The sequence below is a fragment of the Bombina bombina genome, chromosome 8 (genome assembly GCF_027579735.1).
Source record: "Bombina bombina isolate aBomBom1 chromosome 8, aBomBom1.pri, whole genome shotgun sequence".
NCBI classification, from domain to species: Eukaryota; Metazoa; Chordata; class Amphibia; order Anura; family Bombinatoridae; genus Bombina; species Bombina bombina.
This window is the reverse complement of record NC_069506.1, coordinates 248,723,432-248,742,790: the sequence shown is the minus strand read 5'-3', so window position 1 is coordinate 248,742,790 and position 19,359 is coordinate 248,723,432. Positions and strand designations below refer to the sequence as shown.

Here is a 19,359-nt window from a genome sequence, read left to right as displayed (position 1 = left end):
CGTAACCCTTACACTACCTGATCGATACGACATCATAACTGATGTTTTAAAGCACGTTATTGCAAACAATTTATTAATGTTAGGTGATTTAGGCCCTTTATGGGTTAAAAGCAGACTCTGCATCAACTATGTAATTTTCCATGGGAGTTTTGACATGGATCCCCCTCCAGCATGCCACAGTCCAGGTGTTAGTACCCTTGAAACAACTTTTCCATCACTATTGTGGCCAGAAAGAGTCCTTGTGGGTTTTAAAGTTCGCCTGCCTATTGAAGTCAATGGCTGGTTCGCGAACAATAGCGGAAGTTCGAGTCTGCCGTTCGCAAACCGAAATTTTTAAGTTTGCGACATTACTAGTAATATGTATTAGGACATAAGATTGCTAAAATTTATATTGAAAAATATGTAAACAATTTTGTTTCATTATTCTGAAGTAGTAAATGTTTGATAGTCACTGATTTATCATTGCTGCTGAGTGCATATTTCTATACTTTATATTATCCATTCACTACTGTTAAAAAAAAAATATGTTTTTTATTCATGATTTGCAAATGCCATTGCTTTAAACATACCTTGGCCACATATGTAAGAAAGCTTGGGAAGATTTTATTCAGAGAAGTACAGATAAAAGTTTTTTAATAGTTGGGGTACAAATACCATTATACATTATTTCCATTTTGGGCTAGATTATGAGTGGAGTGGTAGTTTGAACTCCTGCTCGCGCGTTAAAGGGACAGTCAAAACCAAAATAAACTTTCATGATTCAGACAGAGCATGCCATTTTAAACAACTTTCCAATTTACTCTTATTACCAATTTTGCTTTGTTTTATTAGTATTTTTAGATGAAAGCTAAACCTAGGTAGACTCATATGCTAATTTCTTAGACCTTGAAGGCCTCCTCTAATCTGAACGTATTTTCACCACTAGAGGGCATTAGTTCAGGTGTGTCATATAGATAACATTGAACTCACGCACGCAAAGTTACCTAGGAGTCAGCACTGATTGGCTGAAATGCAAGTTTGTCAAATGAACTGAAATAAGGGGGCAGTTTGCAGAGGCACAGAAACAAGGTAATTACAGAGATAAAACATGCATTATTATAACTGTGTTGGTTATGCAAAACTGGAGAATGGGTAATGAAGGGATTACCTATCTTTTTAAACAACACACATTCTGGTGTTGACTGTCCCTTTAACTCAGCTAGAAGTTTTTGTGCACATTGGGTAGTTGAAAGTGAAACATTTTGCACAAGCGCTAACCTGACGCACGCAAAAAGCTGAACTAAGAATATCATGGCTGTGTTTATTTCTACCCCCATAGACTTCAATGGAGTACAAATAGTGTAAAATAAACCTAACACCAACAAGTCACGCCAACCCGATTACTTTTCTCAAGTACGCTAACCCGACACTAAATATTTATATTTCACATTTCAATGTTCTTCACACATATATATATATAATAAATATAAATACCTTTATTCTTACATGATTATATATAGGTATATATATTTACAGATATATATAGGAATATCTATATAAATACTTAGAAGATTGGAATGTAAAATATTTTACTTTAAATACATAGTTAAAATCTTTATTAAATACAACCCCAATGGGACAGTATGGAAAATTCACACTGTACTATATTAAAAACACAATATTAACACATTATTTTATGTTTTACTTTGTGCATTTAATTTATTTTTTAAACTATACACTAATTTCAAATTTGATGACTGCAACACGTTCCAAAAAAGTTGGGACGGGGCATTTTAGGACGAATAGCGATGTGATAAGTTGAAATAATAAGGTGATGTGAAACAGGTGAGGCAATCATGTAATCATAGTATGTATGGAGCCTCCAAAAAAGGCCTAGTCCTTCAAGAGCAAAGATGGGACAAAGCTCGCCAATCTACCAACAGATGCGTCAGTGAATAATCCAACATTTTGAGAACAACATTCCAAAAGACAAATCAGAAGGATTTGGGGCATTTCACCTTCTACAGGGCAGAATATAATTAAAAGATTCAAGGAATCTGGTCAAATCTAAGTGCGTAAAAGGGCGAGGCCGAAAATGTGTGTGTTCTCCGATCAATCAGATGTCTCAAAAAACACCATGTGTCTGTAATGGATATCCTGACATGGGTTCGGTAATATTTGGTAAACCTTTGTCAGTCAGCAACATTCACCGCTGTATCCACAGATGCAAGTTAAGTCTTTACTATGCAAATCAGAAGCCATACATAAACACTGTCCAGAAGCGCCACCGACTTCACTAGGCTCAATCTCTACTGAGATGGACAGTAGCACAGTGAAATCGTGTTTTGTGGTCTGACAAATCAACATTTCAAATATCTTTTTGAAAAAACAGCCATAGTGTTCTCCAGGCGAAAGAGGAAAAGGACCATCCAAGCTGTTATCAGCGTCAGGTCAAAAGTCCAGCATCTGTCATTGAATGGGGGTGTGTCAGTGCCCATGGCTATAGTAAACATATTTAAAGAGCCGTGATAAACACCATTTCACTTGTGCGAAATTGTTAGCATGTCACTCGAAATTTAGCCCTTTGTGGGGACCAAAACATCCTGTAATAACTAATATAAGGGTACCTACAGGTTTTATTAAATCAATTATTATGTATGTCAAACATTTGGATTTATTATTTGACTCAATATGTTTTTGAATGGCTTAATATTCTCTATAGAATACACAATGGAATATTTCCCCTATAATTATACACTGCCCAATCATATATATGCCAGAATTGCGGAGGCATGGTTTAAACACAAGGTGATTTTTAAATGCAATTAGTGCAAATGAATAGCTTAGCAGCTAACACATGAATTGCATCATGTAATAAATTACATTCAGGTCTCAAGATTCACTTTTGTAAATAATGTTAGTTAAAGGGACAGTCAAGTCCAAAATAAACTTTCATGATTCAAATAGGGCATGCCATTTTAAACAACTTTTGAATTTAATTGTATCACCAATTTTGTTTTGTTCTCTTTGCTTAGGCTTATAAGCTAATTTCTTTGTCCTCTAATCTGAATGCCTTTTCACAGTTTTTCACCAGTAGAGGGCATTAGTTCATGTGTGTCATATAGATAACATTGAGATCACGCACGTGAAGATAGCTGTCAGCACAAATACAAATCTGTCAAAAGAACTGAAATAAGGGGGCAGTTTGCAGAGGTTTAGATACAACGTAATTACAGAGGTAAATTGTGTTTTATTATAACTGTGTTGGTAATGCAAAACTAGGGAATTGTTAATAAAGGGATTATCTATCTTTTTAAACAACAACAGTTCTGGTGTTGACTGTCCCTTTAAGTAAGACAGGAAACACTTGACACACAAAAGGAAAACAAATAAAAACAAACACAAACAATAATTAAAAATAATTAGAGAAAGATGACTAATTAATTAAAACATCGAAAATAAAAATAAAAATATTTTGTCATTTAAAATCCTTTTGGTTATTCATGCATTTTGAATGGTAGCATGTCTATCTATATATGTAGTGTGCTGGGCATCAATAAAATAGTGTGTATATCATTTAAACATTCTAGAATGATACATACATGTAATGTTCAGTGTTACGGCTTGGTTGTATATTTGTCCATTTGGATATTTAACTGTGCACCGTAGTTGTTTTCCTTGATCCAAATATGAGAGATGATATGTTAATACTGATACAACTCTCCATTCCCCATCCCCAAGGTCTTTGTGATGTACATCTATAAGTTTACTATCCTTGTTCCATGTAATATCAGGAGGGCTTGATTGACACGTGTGGTTAGCAGAACATGACACAGTGATGGAATTTCCTTCAATTACGTCTCCTAACAATGTAAGCTTTGGTATATCCGAAGAATCTGCAAAAAATATTTTAAAGACATTCTTTAAAGCATTATACAGAGAAATTAAAAACAGGCATTCTAAATATGTTTTGGTATGAAGTTCTTTATATATTATTTACATAAAATATTCTATAATTTTAAATTTATGAAAGTATCTAATATAATCCAAACTAATAAAAATATAGGCTAGTTATGTTTGCATTACATATTGTATTTAATGGGATTGGTAGGTCACACGATTACTTACAATATTTTAATTATGAATAATTACTAAAAAACGTCATATTGTTAATCATCCAAACTTATTGGTGGGATAAAGAAATCCATATAAACAATAAATAGCAAATAATAAAAAATCATAAAACAGAGGAGTTCATCTCACATAAGTTATACCAAGTAGAAATCATATGCAGGTTGCTGCAGTCTAGTTGAGCATCTTGGGAAATGTAGTTCCAAAATTTTAGGGGTACCAAGGTTAGCCATCACTGCTATAGATATTGGACTATGGATGTAAAAGATTTTCTTGATGGGGCCATATCTTGATAGCATTAGTGTAATGTTATTTATATAATATGGAAGGAATTTATGTTTTGGACACTACTTTTGACATAAGGGAGCTGCATTTATAATGACCAAATGTCATTAATCCGAAAGCTGGGCAGGGGATTCTTTTTTTAGGTATATGTTCAAAATTGTATTATTGGTGAAAATTGATTACATACATTTTGGGTAAATTTATCAAGCTGCAAGCGGACAAGTTCTAAATCAAAGAATCTGTCTGCCAACAAATGTCACCTGTAATGTATTAGGATTGCACAAATGCAGGGTCTGTCAATCGCTGCTTCTTAAAGAGACATTAAACCCATTTTTTTTTGTGATTCAGCTAGAGAATACAATTTTGAACAACATTTCAATTGTCTTATATTATCTAATTTGCTTCCTTCTTTATATATCCTTTGTTGAAGAAATAGCTATGCACATGAGTGAGCCAATCACAAGAGGCATCTATGTGCATCCACCAATCAGCAGCTACTGAGCCTATCTAGATATGCTTTTTAGCAAAGGATATCAGGAGAATGAAGCTAAATAGATAATATAAGTGATTAAGAAAGTTGTTTAAAATTGAATGCTCTTTCTAAATCATGAAAGAAAAAAATGGGTTTCATGTCCCTTTACATTTGTAGCTGCAGGATGATACATTAACCTTACAAAATCTTGTCTATTTATATTTGTTGTAGTGCTATATTCCAGTGATAATATACTTTGAATGAGGTAAGAAGTCTGTAATATAAACAAACATTTTGAAAATATATTTAAATAAGCACTGATTGTGCATGATTATATGGCTCTAACTGCACTCTAGCTCCGGCTGTTTGTTTATACATCGCATTATGCCAGTGTTTGAGATCATCAGTCTTTATGGAAACAATACACAGTTTAAGGCGGGCATACACGGGCAGTGTACAATCTGTAATGTGTTTAGGCAAATATCTGAAAAAAATAAGTAGAGGGAAGTTAGTGTCTGCAGTGGTTTCCTGTAACATGTTTAAATATAGATGGAAGTCAGACTACACACATATGCATACACACACAAATACCACACACACACACAATCATTACACACACACACTGTACAATTATAACACATAAAATCACTACACTCTCTGTAAGTGAGTGTAGTGATTTTATGTGTTATAATTGTACAGTGTGTGTAATGATTTAATAAAGTTACCGGAAACTAACATCATATTAGACTTTAATGCCACACTCAACTGTTACTTAGATAGGAAAAAGTTAACCCCTAGCAAGAAATTTGGTAAGATGAGGCAAGCACAAATTAAATATGAAACAAAAAATTTCTCAGCTTTCCAGTCTCAAATTGAACTGGTGGAGATTGCTTAATCCAAATTGTTTAAAATATACTTGCATCTCTAAAACTCATAATACTCTATCTAGACTGGACTTATTTCTATTGTCTGACCAAATGGTTCAGAGAGTGAAGGAATCCAAGATTTTAGACTTCTCATTATCAGACCATGCTCCGGTTCTATTAACATTAAATGAATGTAATAAATCTAATTATAATACCTTTTTTCCCCCAAATACCTCCAGAACTAATTTAAGTTCAAATACTTTGTGGAAAATAGCTTGGAGGAATACTGTGTTATTAATGAGGAGCATAAAAACAATGTCACAGTCTTTTGGGAGGCAGCTAAAGAGATTATTATCTATGTAAGAAACTTAAAAAAAGCCAGACAGAAAAGTGACAAGGAATCATTACTTAATTTATCATCAGCCTACTCTGCTTTTAAGAATGTTCCAAATAGAAACAATTGAGACAGGTATTGCGCATGTAAAAGAAAAAGAGAATTATTCTTATTGAGCTTAGCACAAGAAGACATTAATAGAAATATGGCTCCATTGAATAGATTTGATAACAAGTTTGGTAAATATCTTTCAAGTTTATTTAAAAATAATAATAAAAGGAAACCAATAAAAGTCTTAAAAGATGGAGATAGAATTATTAACAAAATTGAGGAGATTATGGATGTATTTCAACAATATTACAGAGAATTATGTTCTTCTCAGAAACCCTTAAGAACAGATATAGCCATTTTTTTTTAACATGAATTTGTTAAACATAGAAAAAGAGGACTTAGATCTTCTAAATAAATCTATTTCAACTCAAGAGATAATTAATGTTATTCAATCAATGTGCAAAAGGAAAGCTCCTGGTCCGGATGGCCTACCAATAGAATTCTTTGACTTAATGAGGGAGAACATCACGCCCTTTTTAAAAACCCTATATGATCAATATTACTGCCAAAGTACAACAATTACACATTTTAAAAGTGCAAACATTATATTAATTCCTAAGGAAGGGAAAGATCCAGAAGAAGTTACCTCTTATCGACCAATTTCATTACTAAACCTGGATTATAAGATCTTTATGAAAATACTGGCAGATAGATTAAAAATAACCCTTCCCAAGTTAGTTCACCCAGATCAGGTGGGCTTTGTAAAAGGAAGAACATCTGAAAATAATATCAGGAAAATCCAACACGTTATCTGCTATTACAGCAACGAGCTGAAGAAAGGGGACTCACTTGATCTGCTGGAGGTCTATCTCCTGTCATTGGATGTGGAGAAAGCCTTGGACAGAGTGGAATGGGACTTTTTGCACCATACATTGGCAGAATTCCGATTCTCCGGTAATTTTGTAGATCTAATCCCGAATGTATATTCAGATGCTAATGCCACTCTTTTGATAAATAATAATATATAAACACCTTTCTCACTATATAGAGGGACGAGTCAAGGCTGCCCGATGCCACCACTGCTTTTTTATCTAGTTTTGGAACCACTTGCTTTAAAGCTGAGGAATATTTTGTTGGGTTGCAAATTGGACAAAGAGATCTTTCAGATGTCACTATTTGCAGATGATCTCCTGTTATGTGTAACTACGCCTGACAAACAAATTAAGGAGATCATTATCCAGTTAGGAACATATGGAAAAGTTTCTGGGTATAAAATTAACTTTTCTAAATCAAGTATACCATGGATAAAGAAGTCCAAACTGAATATAGATCACCCATTTTCAGAAACAGATCTTTTAAAATATTTAGGGATCTATCTGTCTTCCTCACCAGAGGATTGGTACAAAGATAACATAATAAAGATCTTGAATAGCTATATTAACAAATTCAAAAACTGGTCCATCCACCCTCTCTCTCTTTTTCGGGTAGGGTAGCAGTGTATAAAATATTTATCATTCCAAAAAATTTGTATACTCTGATATCAATTAAACATCAGGATCTTAAAAATTTCATGAAAGCATTATGATAATTCTTATGGCAGGGTCGAAAACCTAGGATCAAATTTAGTAAACTCTGTCTCCCTTACACTAGAGGGGGCTTAGCACTACCTAGCTTATTGCTTTATAACTATGCTACTCTAGCAAGATTTCCATTAGATTGGCTATTTCAAACTAATAAATATACAAAGCACAATCTGGATGAAAGATTATGTGAACCTCTTTCACTAGAGTTTGTCTTGCATGCTTCTAATAAAGAACAAGGGAAGAGAATCTATCAACATCTTATGCTAGGAGACATTCTCAAGACATGGGGAGCCTCTATAAAACTGTTACGAGTAAAAGCTAAGAACTCTCTAGGTGGTTACCACTAGTAGGAAACACCCAATTTCCACCAGGCTTAAAATTTGTAGTTTTCCAGAGATGGAACGAACTTAATATAACCAATATTGGATATCTGTGCAATTTGAAGTCTAAACAGACATATCATTTCAAAGAAATCTAAGAACTATACAAAGTCCCAGTTAAAGACAACTTCCACTTTATGCAAGCAAAACACTATTTAAATGTGGTTATCCAAGCTGCCCTAGACACATTTTTTCAAAATCACCCACTCTTAGATCATCCTAAAGCAGGGCTAGGCTCATTATCAGCTATATATAAAATACTTTTATTTACATTCAAACAACATCAGATAGAGGAATTATATATCAAATGGGAGAGCAGCTTACCAATTTGTGGAGAGGACAAAATTATACAAAAAAGCTTGGGAAATATACATCAATAGATAGATCTACGTTAATAAGAGAATCTCATTTAAGACTCGTGCATCAGGATTATCTGACCCCTAAGAGGGTACAGAAGTGGAACAAAGAAATAGAGAATAAATGTATCAAATGCTCCAAACACAACCCGGACCTATTACACTTGATTTATACATGCCCCAGACAGTCACAATTATGGGCAAGGGTGAAACATTTATTAGCTTGTATTCTCAATATAAAAATCTCATTATCAGCACTAAATGTAATATTTCTTACTAAACACCCACAATGGGGCCAAAATACCAAGTGTATCCAAGTAACAATTCTGAAAATGAGAACGTTGATTTTTAAAAACTGGATTAACAGTAGACCTCCGACTATTAATCAGCTTAAGAAGGTGCTAATAAGACATGCAGTACTGGAAGCGTATGATTATAAAAGGTTTAATTTAGATAAAATTGAAAGATTAATAAGCTATGGAGGAAATTTGTTGAACATATGGGTGAAGAATTTACAAATCAAATTAATCGGATTATAAAGATCAAAGTAACTAATGGAAACAATCTTTAGGGACAGGAGTTGGGGTGGGCCTGGGGGAGGGGCTGGAGATATAGATAGAGATAGATCATTTTCTTTTCCTTTTTTTTTTTGTTTCCCCTTGGAAGTTGTTTGGTAGTATGTATACACTGTGTATATACGTTCCTTGGAATAACACTTAATATGTTCAGACCAGTAAGGTAGATCTTATAAGCAATTTCTTGACCTTGATTTGCTATAAGTTAATTTGTTGCTGTCTACATAGCCAAACTCTTATAATCTGTAACTGAAGATTTGGAGGTGCAGCACTCTTTTCTTTGTTTTGTTGTATTTTACACAATTTTGTAATTATGGGATTTGTAATAATAATAATAAAAAAAATCACTACACTCAATGCCCCAACACTCTGCACAAATATTGCACACAAATCACACTCACCCAGACATTACACCCCAACACCATGCGCACACACAACTTACGTACTATACCACACACACAAACACGAAACACACAGTAAACACCACTCAAACACATTGTACACACTACACACAGGGCTAGATTACAAGTGGAGCGCTCACTGATGCTCCCACTTGAGCGTTATTTGTGCTAGAAGTAAGATATTTGCACCCAAAAACACAAAAAAGACAGAGGCGCCACATGTGTAGGCTATTTTCAGGCAATTTCTTCTCACGACCAAAGATACCTCCCCGAGTGTTGGGTCACTGGAGTCTGAAACCAGCTGAAGCAGGAGAAGGAGGGAAGGGCAGTCTGACCCCTAGGTAGCTAAAGGGAGAATCTAACACACCGTCTGCCAGGAGTATGTACTTAAAAATGAATTTATTAAAAGGTATATAACAATACCAAAGATAAAAAACATCAACTCCAGCTAGGTGTATATAGTCTCCACAGTGGGAGAAACAGATATAATGCAACACGTTTCTCTGGAATAACCAGTTTCCTCAGGCTTGCTTCCTCAGGCTTGTATTGTATTGATACAAGCCTGAGGAAACTGGTTATTCCAGAGAAATTGCCTGAAAACAGCATGCTGGTTTGCTGTTTAAATCTAGCCTGCTCCTATTGGCACAAGAGAGTGCCATTCTACTTGTGAGTACCCTGTATCTTCCTATAAATATAAATACATAAATAAATATATTAGAGATGTATATGTATGTATCTCACTGTGAAAGCCTTTTACTTGCCTTTTTTTTCACCAAAACCTGAAATCTCATATTTTTCAACCCTTATAACTTTTGTGTGAAATATTTTTTTTAAATAATTTTTATTAGATGATGTTTGTAATGTATTTTTGATGTATTTTGTTTAACTTATTTGTTTCATGAAACAGTTAACCAGAGCTCTGAAGTCACAGTAATCATTCTAGTGTAAATAACGATTGTGCTCAAGTTAAAATGTTTAATTTCAACTCATAATTATATGAGCTGTAAGCCTGACGAGTTAAAACCCTTGTGACATATCTCTTATTGCTAGGGCTCAAACATTTGTTCTTCACTGGTAATTTAGCACATAGACAGCACATAAACACAAGATGTCAGACACCACAAACCACACATGAACCACAAAAATACTAAAATAGATACAAACACCACATCACACACATATTCCACTTCATAAAAAGAAACATTTGTAATATCTTGCTATATATATATATATATATATATATATATATATATATACAGTATCTCACAAAAGTGAGTACACCCCTCACATTTTTGTAAATATTTTATTATATCTTTTCATGTGACAACACTGAAGAAATGACACTTTTCTACATTGTAAAGTAGTGAGTGTACAGCCTGTATAACAGTGTAAATTTGCTGTCCCCTCAAAATAACTCAACACACAGCCATTAGTGTCTAAACCGTTGGCAACAAAAGTGAGTACACCCCTAAGTGGAAATGTCCAAATTGGAGCCAATTAGCCATTTTCCCTCCCTGGTGTCATGTGACTCGTTAGTGTTACAAGGTCTCAAGTGTGAATGGGGAGCAGGGGTGTTACATTTGGTGTTATCGCTCTCACACTCTCTCATACTGGTCACTGGAAGTTTAACATGGCACCTCATGGCAAAGAACTCTCTGAGGATCTGAAAAAAAGAATTGTTGCTCTACATAAAGATTGCCTAGGCAATAAGAAGATTGCCAAGACCCTGAAACTGAGCTGCAGCATGGTGGGCAAGACCATACAGTGGTTTTACAGGACACGTTCCACTCAGAACAGGCCTCGCCATGGTCGACCAAAGAAGTTTGAGTGCACATGCTCAGCGTCATATCCAGAGGTTGTGTTTGGGAAATAGACGTATGAGTGCTGCCAGCATTGCTGGCATTCATCCCAAAATGAAGCCTCTTCTAAAGATGATGCACAAGAAAGCCCGCAAACAGTTTGCTGAAGACAAGCAGACTAAGGACATGGATTACTGGAACTTATTTGGTTCAGATGGTGTCAAGCATGTGTGGCGGAAACCAGGTGAGGAGTACAAAGACAAGTGTGTCTTGCATACAGTCAAGCATGGTGCTGGAAATATCATGGTCTGGGCCCCCATGAGTGCTGCCGGCCCTGGGGAGCTAGAAGTAATTGAGGGAACCATGAATGCCAACATGTACTGTGACATACTGAAGCAGAGCATGATCCCCTCCCTTCGGAGACTGGGCCACAGGGCAGTATTCTAACATGATAATGACCCCAATACACCTCCAAGATGACCACTGCCTTGCTAAAGAAGCTGAGGTTAAAGGTGATAAACTGACCAAGCATGTCTACAGACCTAAATCCTATTGAGCATCTGGGGGGCATTCACAAACGGAAGTTAGGGGAGCGCAAGGTCTCACATCCACCAGCTCCATGATGTTGTCATGGAGGAGTGGAAGAGGACTGCAGTGACAACCTGTGAAGCTCTGGTGGACTCCATGCCCAAGAGGGTTAAGGCAGTGCTTGAAAATAATGGTGGCCACACAAAATATTGACACTTTAGGCCCAATTTGGACATTTCCACTTAGGGGTGTACTCACTTTTGTTACTAATGGTTTAGACATTAATGGCTGTGTGTTGAGTTATTTTGAGGGGACAACAAATTTACACTGTTATACAGGCTCTACACTCACTACTTTACATTGTAGCAAAGTGTAATTTCTTCAGTGTTTTCACATAAAAAGATATAATAAAATATTTACAAAAATGTAAGGGGTATACTCACTTTTGTGAGATACGGTATATATATATATTTAAAAAAAAAAAAAAAATCTTTACCTTTAACATCCAGCAGGATTGTTTTAGATTGCTTGATATATGAATTTATTTCTGGACTTATACCCGGATAATAATAGCGCCAGTCTTCCCTTGTCACTCTGTCTATCCTCAGGGAACAACTGTTTCTTGCATTGCTCACCAGAGATGTGCGGCCTCTGAATTCTTTTGAGACACTTAGAGTATATTTACTGTTGAAAATTTCTGAAGAATAAGGGTTGTCATAGAGGTACCATATCACACTGGGATGTCCCGAATTTGGTGTATAGTTAAATGTACAAGGAATCTCTACACAAGACCCTTTTAATGCTTTGATTTCTTGGGGGAAGTGAAATAACAATTGCTGGCCAAGGGATCCAAGAAGGAGACCTGTAACGAAAGAAAAAAAAATCCTTCAAATGACTAATTTAATAAATAAATAAATTAATTAATTAGTCAGTCAGTCAATCTATCAGTCAATCAATTAATCAAAACATATTATAGCTGATCCCTATTTCTTTCTTTCTTTTCTTTCTTTTCTTTCTTTTTTTTTACCTTCATATACTGTATACAGAATATTGTAATTTGAATTTATTGTCAGTATGTATTTACCTTGAATAATGTTTAGGAAGACAATATTCTCTTTGATTCTCATGGTGCAGAATTAAAAAGGATTTTTGCGGAAATTATATGTCCATTCATGTGCTGAAATGTCACCATTCTCCTATAGTAAAATATAGATATTTTTTAGGGATGTTTACTCTTTTAAATAACATTTTTACAAGAACATAAAAAGATATCAATCCTTAAAAACTGTATTTAGAAGCCAAATAGAAAACAACTGTGAAAGTTTACAAGACAGCAGTAAAGAAAGCATTTATAAGAGTAATGCTGTAGAGCTTATCCACAAATTTACTTAGAGATATGTTGATCATATGACAAGTTAAAAAATTGAGGGCTAGTGGCTAAATTATCGATTGCCAGCAAATGGGGCTAATTTGCCCATTTGCGGGTGCTAGATAAATAACCAGCCATTACAAGTGTCTTGTTAATGCTACTACGAGCTTGCTTTACCAATTAGCATTCAGAAAATTAACAAAAAACTAGATCTCTGGTAAATTTTCTAAAAGTGCCCCAAATGCACTTAAAATAGAGGGCATTATAGATTTTTTTTCCTAAAATATAGGGTTTTATCAAATAAAAAACCCCGCCTGCAATAGGCAGTTTTGGAGCTTTAAAGTCGTGGGGTTTTAGAAAAAATGGAACTGAAAAGGGCCTTTACATTGCAGTATATGGGAACTATGTGTTTCCAGTAAATAAATAAATATATGTATATGGTTATATACATATTTATTTATGTGTTAATATGTGGATAAACTTATAGCCTTACTGGTGTTAAGCATGACCAGTAAGGCTATGATTACTGTTGCAAGCTGAAAAGCGTAAGCCATTTGGTGTATGCCATTCTGTGATCCATTTTGCTGCTGTGTTCTCCATTTGGATATTTTAAAGTTTGTCCAATAAAGTTTACGACATTTTAAGGAAACCAAACTTTCTCTTTTGTCTGTATCTATACTCATATTAATACATAAATATATATGTAAATAAGCATATGCATATGTATTTTAAAATGCTGCAATCGCTGCACTTATTACCCCCTTTGCTGTGCTTAGGTTCTGATGCTGTCTCTGATGGCATCAGAACTAAATTTAGCGCTCCACTTGTAATCTAGCCCTGAATACTTTCACATAAATTCCTGATTTGATTAGCTGCAATTTTCCATAAAGCTTGAAGATGTATGCCTTATTGCAACAGACCACATGCATTGCAATCATTTTCTAATCTATCATATTATTTAAAATTATATTCTGCTACTTTGTATTTGACATTATTCGTATCTTTAGGCAGCTGTTTTTTCATTATGTCTGTCTAGTAAAAGTATTTAATTAAAAAGCAAAACATTTTTTTAAAGGAAGATGTTCTTAGGTTAAGAGAGTTTCCACAGTATGATTGACACTTTTCTAAGGCACCAGATATAAGAAGAAGAGCCCAAGTAGATACTAAGTAATAACATTTTACTGTGAAGAAGTGGTACAGTAAGAACTGTGCCTAGCAAAGCCCCTCTGTCCTTCACTAAGCAGTGGATTCCCCAGCTCAGTAAGTATATTATTTCAGTAGATGACCCTTTTGTCCACAGCGCATACAAAGGTCAATGATTTGCACATCATAACTTTTCAGCTTCAGAAAAGTTACGTCAGTTTCATCATAGACATTATTTGAGGATGGTGACTCTGGGAATGTAGTAGAATATATCATTTAGTGGAGAAGACTTGATAACCTTTCTCTTTTTATTGCTGTCTCTCTTTTTTTTTGCTTATGAAATCCTCTGCACTCTGCCAAATCTCAATCAATAGGTTCTGCAAGTGGAATTTTAAGAACAGAAGCCGCCCCTTTTATGTCAGAAGAATGGAAGGCTTTACAGGAGATGGAATTTAGTAACAAAAAGTAGTGTCCAGGGAAACACACAATACTGTGATAGTTTCTAACCTTACATCTAAAGACTGAAACTAAACAGCATGAGTACCAATTCCCTGGCCATGATAAATCCTAGCTCAGGCAGGGTTCACATAAGCCTATTTTGTCTATAATGTACCATTTTTACTACACTTAGCTATAAATTCTGGATATAGCCTTAAAAGTGGCCCACCAAGAGTGTGAAGTTGTTGTGGTGATAGTAACTGCATATGCACTTAATTTTGCAGAACTGTCAAAAAGTAAAATTCTTAAGCAGGGCAAATGTACAAAAAGCAAGGATGAATAGTCAGCCATATATCTGATTCGGGCCAGATTACAAGTGGCATTCTGGAAGTTATCTTTTTGTGCATGTCAGGTAGTGTGTGCATTACGAGTTGAAAGAAAAAACTTAACACGCGCTAAATTTGGACTTCTGATATCGTGACCGCATTAATGTATAGACTTTAAAAGAGCAGGAAAGTGAAAAAAAAATAACATCTATCAGTAACATGCTAACCCAATCCCGTTTAAACTTTTAAATTGCCAGATCGATGTATTCAGAGCGAACATTAGCCAGAACATAAAACAGACATGTATTTTATTTTAAATATTCATTTTTTAAATATTGAAAACATAATGGTAACATTTTAATCTCCGTAAAGCAGTAAGCACTGTCATATTGTATGTGTGGTTGCAATATTGCTATATCGTGACCATGCTAATGATAGTGCACCACTTGTAATCTAACCCTAAGCAAGTAGGCACTAAGTTAAACATCAAGGCAAACCAGGGTCCATGACCTGGGAAATTAGACAGAAGAAACAGCATGGAGCAGAGTCAGTGTCAGGCAAAAAGTCAAGTTATTTTCATGTCAAACAAACAAAAATTCAACTGGCAGAAGCAAAGTAAAAGGTAGGAAAAACAGAACTATAATATATCCTTATATTGTCATGTCACCCACTCCGTTGTGGCCGTTGCCACGGACGCAGTTGGCTCCTGCTTCCCATGACCGATGCCATGGATGCAGCGGATCCTTCCTGTTGCCATGGCCGTTGCTATGGATGCTGCAGTTCTCTGGGCGCACTGGATCTGACATCACCACCACTCCTGGACGTTCTCTTGGCGCAAACCTGTGCCTATGTAAGTACCTCCTTACTTACATTGCCCAAGTATAGGTTGTCTTGTGCTCCCTGGGTGCTATTTTTGAACTGTTGTGTTTGCCTTATTATTGGACTGCCTTTTATTGCTTAGCTCCAACTCTACTTGTCTCTGACCATTCTCCTGATTAATCCCTGAACTGCTGGATTGCCTAATTGTTGCTAAACTCTGCTGGTCTCTGACCATTCTCCTGATTAATCCCTGAACTGCTAGATTGCGTTATTGTTGCTGAACTCTGCTTGTCTTTGACCATTCCCCTGATTAACTCCTGAACTGCTGGATTGCCTTATTGTTGCTGAATTCTGCTTATCTCTGACCATTCTCCAGATTAACCCCTGAACTGCTGATTCCTTGGACTGCCTACCTGTTGCCGGACTTTGCTTTATTGACCGCTCTCTGCTTTACCCTTTGGTACGTGAAGGACTGAACTGTCTGCCTGGCATTTAACCCTGTCCTGTCTGGGGCAATTTCCCTGCTTCTCTCATCTCTACTGTGAGTATTGGATTGCATCCTCATTTGTTATTTCTATTTTATGTTCTTGGATATTTCCTTATCTTGCCACTTAATGCTGGGATAAGAAGACTACTGGCCAGGATTGGTCTGAAAGGGAAATATCCCAGAAGCATTATATATATATATATATATATATATATATATATATATATATATATATATATATATATATATATATATATAAGCAAAGTGCACCCTCTGGTAAAAGAAGCAGGCTTCCAGGAAGATTAAATGGCATTTGCAGGGCACAAAAAAAAACTTGTCATCTGGAATGCAAAGTTTTAACAGTAGACAGAGCAAAATGTCATGTGAAACATGTTGTAGTAACATATCATGGAACAGGAAAACATACCAACATGACAGTATGCTAATGATGGTATGATTATGTAAGGGTTGCATTTTTTAAAAAAATAACAGTTTTTTTGTTTTGTTTCCTGTGTGGGAAATTAGGGGAGGGATTATTTTAACCTGTTTGGGCCTACCTAGACTATAAATTTAGCACAGCATTTCTTGGAGCCTGCTCTAAGAGGGTCTGCTGCATTGATTATCTGTTAAAGTAAGATTGTCTGTTTAGGTATAGCAGTTAGCTAAACAAGGTAGTTAGGCAAACAAGGATTTGGAGTAACCAAGGGGAAATATAATTATTTTATATTTTTAAGTTAAACCTTTTAGTAAGAATGTGTGAGAATCTCATTTAGTGTACAGCTTGCCATATGTTTGCATCACTGGAGCAGCCACTTCAGGAATTATATGTTTGTGGCAAGTGTGAGCATTTTGTCTCTTTAGAAACTTGTATTGGAGTTCTGGAGGAACAAATTGCAGCAATGCATAAAATTCAGACACTTGAAAGGGAAATGTATAGGACTGAGCTGGATGTTAATGGTTGTAGCAGTGGGAATGGGGAGGATTCAGATGAGGAGACTCCAGAATCTAGCTGGGCCACAGTAAGAGGGTGAGGTAAAGGTAAGCAGAAGAGCCGTGCCAGTTCTAAGCTGGTACACTGCAACAGATTTGCCAGTTCAACTGAAAATGTTGGGGATATAAGTTCATGGGTGGTAGTGTCAGAGAGGTCTGTTTTGCCTAGTATAGTGAACAGTCCTTTAGTCATGGAGGAGGAGAATACTATGGTGGGCGGTCCTTCAGACATTGTAGAGGGGCATACTATAGATAACAGTCATTCGGTCATGGAAGAGGGGCATACAAGTCAAGGCCTGAGGCAGATGTTGGTGGTAGGAGACTCTATTATTAGGAAGGTTGATAGGGTAATTTGTCATCCAGACCCTTTAAATAGAACAGTTTGCGGTCTTCCAGGGGCTTTTATTAGGATTATTTTGGAGCGTATTGATAGATTGTTAGAGGAATATGGGTCTGATCCTGCAGTCATGGTACATATTGGTACTAATGAAGGAATCAGCGGGAGGTGGAGAGTCCTAAAAAATGACTTTAGGGAGTTAGGTAGCAAGCTTAAAGCAAGGACCTCCAAAGTAATATTTTTGAAGATATTAACAGTGCTGTGTGCTAACTGAGTAAGGCAGAAGGAGCTAAGGTCTGTTAATTCATGGTTAAAACATGGTGTAAAAATGAGGGGTTTGACTTTTTAGAGCACTGGGCTGACTTTTCACTTGGGTACAATTTGTACAGTAAGGATGGATTGCACCTGAATGACATGGGTGCAGGTGTGTTGGGGGAAAGGATGGTAGCACATTTAGAGAATATTTTAAACTAGGCAAAGGGGGGAGGGTCAGTTAGAGCACAACAGAACTGAGAGATCGGTCTGTGAATATGTCACTTCTACAGTATCTCAAGGAAGGGATGACTTAAGAAATGTCACATTAGAAAGTATGGAGGAAAGCACACCAAGTAGCAGCAAAAACACATGAAAATTAAATGTATGACAACAAATGCAAGAAGCATGACAAGTAAAATGGGGGAGCTGGAACTCTTAGTTCAGGAAGAGGACTATGACATTATCAGTATAACTGAAACTTAGTGAGATGATCCACATGGTTGGGCAGTTAACTTAGAGGGGTATACTTTATTTAGGAGGGACAGGAATAATAAAAGGGGTGGAGGAATCTGCATGTATATTAAACCTTACCTTAAACCTACAATAAGGGAAGATATTTATGCTACAGGTGACAATGTAGATACCCTGTAGGTTGAAATAAAGAGTTGGGGGAAAAATCCTAAAAAAATATTACTTGGAACATGCTACAAGCTGCCCAACATTAGTGACCTGGAGGAAACTCAAATACTTATGCAAATAGGTAAGGATGCTAATAACAGTGCTGTAATTATGGGAGATTTGAACTACCCTTATATAAACTGGGCCAACAAAACTAGTAATTCAGCTAAGGGTGATAGATTTCTAAATGTTCTCAGGGATAACTTCTTGTCGCAATAATAAAGGAACCAACTAGGAGTAAAAGCTATATTGGATTTAGTGCTATCAAACAACACAGATATAGAGGCCCATTTATCAAGATTCAAATGGAGCTTGAAGGGCTGTGTTTCTGGCGAGTCTTCAGACTCACCAGAAACATCAGTTATGAAGCAGCGGTCTAAAGACCGCTGCTCCATAACCCTGTCCGTCTGCTCTGATGAGGCGAACAGGAATTGCCACAAAGGAATGCTGGTGGCCCATTGGCAGCAAGTCTGCAGGGGGCGGCGTTGCACCAGCAGCTCTTGTGAGCTGCTGGTGCAATGCTGAATACGGAGAGCGTATTGCTCTCCGCATTCAGTGAGGTCTTGCAGACCTGATCCACACTGTCGGATCAGGTCCGCAAGACCTTTAATAAATCGGCCTCATAATATCAAACATAGAAGTCAAAGAACATTTGGGTAACAGTGATCATAACATGGTCTATTTGAAATCTCTTTTAAGCAGCAGTGTCTTAAAGGTTTAACTAAGCTTTTTCATTTTAAGAAAGAAAAATTCAACGATTTAAGGAAATCATTAAAT

The 19,359-nt window shown here is 36.0% G+C and overlaps 1 protein-coding gene across 1 annotated transcript in view; it reads right to left on the bottom strand.

Annotated features, from left to right (window-relative positions):
* The window catches only part of LOC128638162 (myelin-associated glycoprotein-like), a 120,801-nt gene that overhangs the window by 64,865 nt on the left and 36,577 nt on the right, over positions 1 to 19,359 (bottom strand). Inside the window, exons 2-4 of the mRNA XM_053690026.1 lie at positions 12,825 to 12,936; positions 12,237 to 12,602; positions 3,582 to 3,875 (exon numbers count right to left, since the gene is read on the bottom strand). Coding sequence (XP_053546001.1) covers positions 3,582 to 3,875; positions 12,237 to 12,602; positions 12,825 to 12,867 — 703 coding nt within the window. The 5' untranslated portion in view covers positions 12,868 to 12,936. The remainder of the gene's footprint in view (positions 1 to 3,581; positions 3,876 to 12,236; positions 12,603 to 12,824; positions 12,937 to 19,359) is intronic.